General features: G+C 30.3%; 1 protein-coding gene across 6 annotated transcripts; it reads right to left on the bottom strand.

Moving 5' to 3' along the window:
• Window positions 1–234: 234 nt before the first annotated feature.
• On the bottom strand, window positions 235–4,135 carry LOC137825856 (saposin B domain-containing protein). 6 transcript variants are annotated; one of them, XM_068631646.1, is made up of 6 exons: window positions 3,824–4,135; window positions 3,028–3,153; window positions 2,147–2,292; window positions 1,596–1,793; window positions 1,008–1,067; window positions 235–553 (listed from the first exon to the last, which is right to left on the bottom strand). In XM_068631646.1, exons 2-6 carry the CDS (start codon window positions 3,146–3,148, stop codon window positions 410–412), a joined length of 669 nt encoding a protein of 222 aa, XP_068487747.1. In that variant the 5' UTR covers window positions 3,149–3,153; window positions 3,824–4,135; the 3' UTR covers window positions 235–409. The 6 variants fall into 6 exon arrangements, with proteins under 6 accessions (XP_068487747.1, XP_068487749.1, XP_068487750.1 ...); XM_068631648.1 differs by having other exon boundaries at window positions 3,037–3,153; window positions 3,824–4,129; XM_068631649.2 differs by lacking the exon at window positions 3,824–4,135 and adding an exon at window positions 3,763–3,820 and having other exon boundaries at window positions 3,037–3,153.
• Between the last annotated feature and the right edge of the window lie 2,194 nt (window positions 4,136–6,329).

A 6,329-nucleotide genomic window follows, 5' to 3' on the forward strand; every position in this document is an offset into this window, starting at 1 on the left:
CTTATTATGGAGATTTTGGTTGATGATATGAAAAAATATTTCATACTACCATTTCATAATTGGTTCTAGTGTTTTCTGATGGAGCTCAAAAAACAAAATTATCGTTCAGCCCACTGCAAAAAGCAGAATATTTGCTGCAATATAAAGTTTTTCTTCTGAAGAACTGCATGCAAACATAAGATTACGTATTTCCAAATAATTAAACAAGCTTGAGTATTACAAATTTACAACCACTACACAGAAAGTTTCAACTTTTTATTGATAATGTGCTGACACATGATTACTAGTATTAAAAACTTTACACTGACAATGCTTCGAAATTGTACACTCCCTCCTCCTTATTACATTGTATATGGAAATCTTACAGTAACAAGGGAGCCATAAATCTGGTAGAGTTTTGTTTCTATAGTTAAGAGTCTGAAAGAAGAGCTTGCTCGCTAGCTACTTCTGAAGATTTGCAGGCATGTACTACAGTGCATATATCTACATTCTCCAGGAATTTCTCAGCATTGTCAAAAACCAAGAGTCCATACTCGAAAACCATTCTCTTGCACTGCAAACAATTTGGAAGACAAATGAATAATCAAAGTCAAAATGGGATTAGGAAAATTATGCTCTAGTGCACTTTCTATACAACACTGCAAATTCTTAGTTGTGAATGCATATTGGCCTAGTTCATTATGTACCATGACATCCGCAATCCAAATACTATAATCACTATTCTTAATTCAAAAAGTCCTTCTCCCAGTATCTGAAGATAATTGCTGTAGAGTTTGTTTCTCTGGGAGGTGCAATGAGCATCCAGAAATAAATTTTCACACTAGAGTCAATTATTGATGGTAAGGAAGTTGTCTAGTCCATGAAGTTATTATTAATGCAAGGAAATTACTGGATTTCCAAGAATGAAAGTTTCTAATTTGGTCAATAGGATAGAAGTTGGAAATTGAAACTTAATATGATTGAAAACAAATTGAGGAAAATGGAGGAATTTGTCAGATTTTGCTCACCTTATTTGCATACTTCTCCACTGCATTGCACAACTTCAGTAGTGTCTCAATTATCTCTAGCTGACATTTTGAAATAAAAGGTTAGCAGTTTATTCAACAAAACAATCTAAACCAAGCAGGGGTAGTGCTAGAATTACCACTTTGGAGGGGTCAAAGTAAAGATAGCAGAGGACTCTAAAGTGAACAAAGATGGTAGAAATCTACCTATTACATATATTTTAGAAATCTACATGTTACATATATTTTCCCCTGTTTTTCCACTGGGATAATTTTTTTTTATTTCTAATTAAATATTGTGCATATACGTCCTAATTCTGCAACCATTATAATAAAATTCTTTTTTTTTATTTTTCTGCAACCATATGGTTTCTCAAATTAAAAAAAAGAGTCTAATTTGCATTCAAAATCTTTATACAATGGTTTTAAAACTGTGGAAGCAATTCAATACGCAACACCCATCAGAGTTTTGTAGAAGATGAAAGGTGTGTAAAACTTGAAACTTATGAAAAAGTTTGCTCATACCAGGACAGATGAAGTAAAATTTCACACCAGGGTCACACTTCATAGCATGAAGATGAAATTGCTTACCTTAGTGTCACTATCTTTCAACTTAACCAACAGAGTTGAAACAGTTTCTTCGCAAAACTCACAGGCATCTTCTTGAACTTGCAGAGAAATATGTTCAGTGAGCTGACAGATATCGATCTTGTGGCAGAATTCTCTAGGCTTAAGTGAAGCTACTTCCGAGAGGAAAATAGGAGTATAATAGTCTACCAAAGCAATGCACTGTGCGATACAGAAGAAACAATTAAGTTCATAGAGGATATCATCTGATAGTTTGTTATTTATTCACTTATGCTCCCTTTGAAGTCTAAAATGTGCCTGACAGTTGTCTGGCCAGGTGAATATCGTCTTAAGGCACTTAACTCTTTCATGCTCATTGGATTGGATCTGGTTCTATATGACAAGTTATTATGAGTATCATATTTTGAGGCCATCATCCATTGAGCTTGATGAAGGTGCCAATAATGTTTTTAAATATTAGAGAGCACAGAGAGAAATCAAAGTTGATTTTCCACAGCAATTGAGAACAACTACAGTATCTAAACCCCACATAAGAGAAGCAAAAGATGGCCAACCTTCTGCTTGAAAGAGGGAAGCAGGTGGCATGTGTTGTGCAGGGTATCAATGATCTCTTCATCGGTCATGTTTTGCTTTATATATTCAAGTGCCTTGGTAGTATATTCCTCACAAAGTGCACACATATCCAGTTTTGTTTTTAGTTCTGCAAGTTGAAGTTAGGTCAACGAAATGATTTATGCCACATTTGCATTTAAAACTATATTTAACAGAAAATTATTCAAAACAAAGTTCCAAAGATTTGAACATAATGTCTTCTCATGGAAAAGACTTTTAATAAAATTGAAGCTCATTAGTCAAGCTCAGAGGAAGAAAAGCCATATTGATTTTACACCAGGTGTTCCATCTCATTAATGGAAGAGCTTCTGGACTCAAGAGATCATATATGAGCTGGCTCATTCAAGACCTTTATTCTTTAGATCCCTCCTTATCCTATCACAGATGGTTAACTTGATATTTCTGCAGATTTATAATGCACACACAACCAAAATAATGTAACATAGTTATTTATCATTTCTGTCATTATAGTTGCCCTGAAAAAGTGTCATATAACTATTACTCTAAACAATATAACATAAACTTTCCAGTTATTCCGTAAACATAAGTTACTTTAACTGAATCAACTGGTTTCGGTTTCTGAATAGTGTCATCCATTGATAGGTAAATCTAAGGTATACACTATATTAGCAGATCATACTACCATGGGTTTTTAAACTTTATGCAATGATGGATTTGAAGAGGTTCACTTAAATTCACATGTTTGAACTAAAAATCTATACTACTATTAATTCACATGTGCAATACATGTCTCCAATCTGTTGCCAAAGCAGAATAACACAAGGCAAAAAAAGCTAAGAATGAAATTAGTGAACAATGTTACCAGAAATACCAGTGTTTGCTGTATAATTTCTCATTTGATCAAGGTTGGGCACTTCTCTTGCATCACAAGCCCAAGCAGCACCCAATACAACAAGAAACAAGAGTCCCATCCTCCCTTCCATGGTTCCTATAGCAAAACAATTATTTTTTAAATGACAAAGGTCTGATATTCCAAACATTGAACTGACTGAAGGGCATATCAAAGTACGATGCTATTCTGATGAAACAAAAGCATGGATTAAACATAATTTACTCGGACACTTGCAAAAATATATATCATATTGATGTTTACCACAAAGTTGCACACACACAAGCAGAAAAAGGCATATCAAGAGCTGAGACCATAAACCTTCTTTATGTGAAACTCTTGAATGTACTTCAGAAGTTACATAGACAACACAATTCTTAATAAAGTCGGTATAATGAAGACAACAAAACATGCAATTCAATTCATCCTCCCCCCATAACAGAAAAATCCCTGTTGAGAATATTTTGTCAGCAATGATAAACCATAAACCAATGATCGAAACTGAAAAAGAACCAAACAATCTGGCTGAATCATGTTGTCATCCGACACAGTCATAGAAAACTGAAGTAGTAACAACAAGCAAGACCAATTAACTTGACAACCGAAAATAGTTTATGCATACAGAAAAGAAAATACTAATGGGGGAAATGAAACATTTTGAGGGTTAGTCATTAGTGGGTGGTAACTAAAGGGAAAAAAGATAACTACTTTTCTTAATGGTTTCCTCAGAAGCAAAGAGCAAGCAAGGAATGAAGAGAAGAAAGGTTACCTTATATTTGAAAACAAAGTGAGGTGAATGGAAATAAAATGGTAGTGATTCCTTGAATGAATTTGGAGTGTCGTGTTAGTTGGTGCAGCAAAGAATGGTTGATTAGTTTGCTATCTTCCCTTGTACTGGTAGGTAGCAATATTAATGCAACATGAGTTTCTTCATAAAAACTCCAGTGTGGGGAGCCCCAAGGAGAAGACTGTGTGCCTCAGCACTTCATCATCACGTGGCATAATCAAGGAGGGAATCTAGCTCTGATGAACAAAATCAAGAGACATGATCTACTATGTTCATGTGCAAAAATACAAATCTGTGTAAGACTGTTACCAGATAACTGAAAAGGTGAAAAGAAAAAAAAAACATGATTGATCTTAACTCCTACGCAATCACAGGTAGTGGGGTTTCCTTCTACTTTGATATTTTCTATATTTGAAAATGTACACCTTATTTTTTTCGAAAATAGAAAACTTGTCCCTCATTGTTTAACAGAATCCAATGTAAATGGACAAAACCATAGGTAATGTGTTAAGAAACACAGGATTGAATTAGTATACGTAGATCAAAGCTTAAAAGGTGAGAATTTTCTTTATATGTCGAGAAGAAAACAACAAATTATTGTACTTTTAAGCCATGCATTTAAATGTGTACGTCCACGAAAAAAAAATCACCTTACTAAAAGGATAAAAAATTGTAATTATTTTAATATTTTATAAGAATAAATTATTTAATGTGGTAACGTTATAACAAAAATAAGAATTTAGTTTTTATATATTTTTATGTATTATCGGTCTTATTTAGTATACTTTGAATAACTAAAATTATTCTAGATATAACTTTTATGATGTACTAAAAATTAATAATATTACTATGCCTGATAGTATAATATATTTAATTAAAATTTAAAAAATATTTAGTACTTTTCACTAAAATATGCTGTGAAAAAAAAATAATGTTCAAACAACGAAAGGAAACATCGTGAGAAGTATGAAACATGAGAAATCTACCAAACTTGGTCTTTTTGTGCAAAAGCACCCTTCTCAGTTTCCCAATTACAAATTGGTGAATTTTTTTAGCAAAGTTTAAAATTTGGATGTTGGTTCCACTTAATTCTCAATGTTTGGATTTGAGGAAAAACAATAGAGATACAAAATTGGGTTTTTTATTTTATCAAAGAGAAAAATAAAATGAAATTTTACAAACAATAATTTAAAATTTCATTTCTTATATGTTTTAATTCAAATTTTGAAATGTTCTTGTTTTCTCTCTTTTTCATAATCAAAGGGTTTGTTGTCGTATGCTTTACTCGTTACTCTTTTTTGGTTTGATCCAATCTCATTTTTTTTTAAATACCATGGAAAAGTTTTAGCCTAATATAATATACCAACACATGAGAAACATTGTTCAAATTTTATTATTAGTTCTGATAGAACAAAAGTTGCTTAACTATATATATGAACTGATTATTAATAAATATTATTTTTCATTCCGTTAATAATTTTGAGCTGTTTAAAATTATAGAAAACTCTTTATATAAATAACTATTTTTTGTAATGCTAAACATTTATATGAAGTATAAGATAGAGAATGTGAGATGTTAAAAAAATTATATTTGAGAGTTAAATAATTTGTTAATAGAAATTTTCATTACAGAAAAAAAAAATTAATTAAATTCATTCAAGTTAAAAAAAATAATTAAATTGCTTGAAATTAAGGGTCTGTTTTATATATAAAAAAACACACACATTAAAGATATTATTAATTAATTATCTTTTATAAACACATGCTAATAAATTTCAAATTTGTTAGATATGTTTGATAAAATATTTTTATAAGAAAAATTGGGTCATGGTTAGACACTTTACAATTATGTTGTGGATGATTTATGTACTGAAAATTTGTATTTAATTCCTCTATGGTTAGATAAACAAAAGTCACATAATATCATAAGTGACATTCATACTTATAATAAACAAGAAAAAATCCACAACAGCATAAAAAAATTACTCTCTCTATCTTAAAATGATGATAATTTTAACCTTTTAAAAATTTTCAACTATTATGATGCTCTCATTTTCTAATGGAATACTAATTATAATATCTAATATATATATATATATATATATATATATTTTAAGTATTACAACCGCTCACATTTTCTTAAAATATTTTTTATAAACTTCTCAATTATTCAGTGTGTAAATTATTTTCATATTAAAAACAAAATGCATTAATTATAATGATAAAGACTTCTCAACTATTCATTAAACTATAACATATAGATTACCTATCCAGTTTCAAAACACATTACCTAATTGTTGAAATAAAATATTGATTACAAAAAGACTTGTTTAATATTCATTAAAGAATAACGCTTAGATAATGATATTTTTTTTTCAAACAATATGAAGTAAAAATAAACAATTCTAAGTAAAATGTGAAGTTTCTCTAATATGGGGAGATTTTTTTATTTTTACATCTAGCTACTATTTTTAACTTTAATTATTTT

This window comes from Phaseolus vulgaris, chromosome 8, assembly GCF_051622355.1.
Source record: "Phaseolus vulgaris cultivar YP4 chromosome 8, ASM5162235v1, whole genome shotgun sequence".
Classification (NCBI taxonomy): domain Eukaryota; kingdom Viridiplantae; phylum Streptophyta; class Magnoliopsida; order Fabales; family Fabaceae; genus Phaseolus; species Phaseolus vulgaris.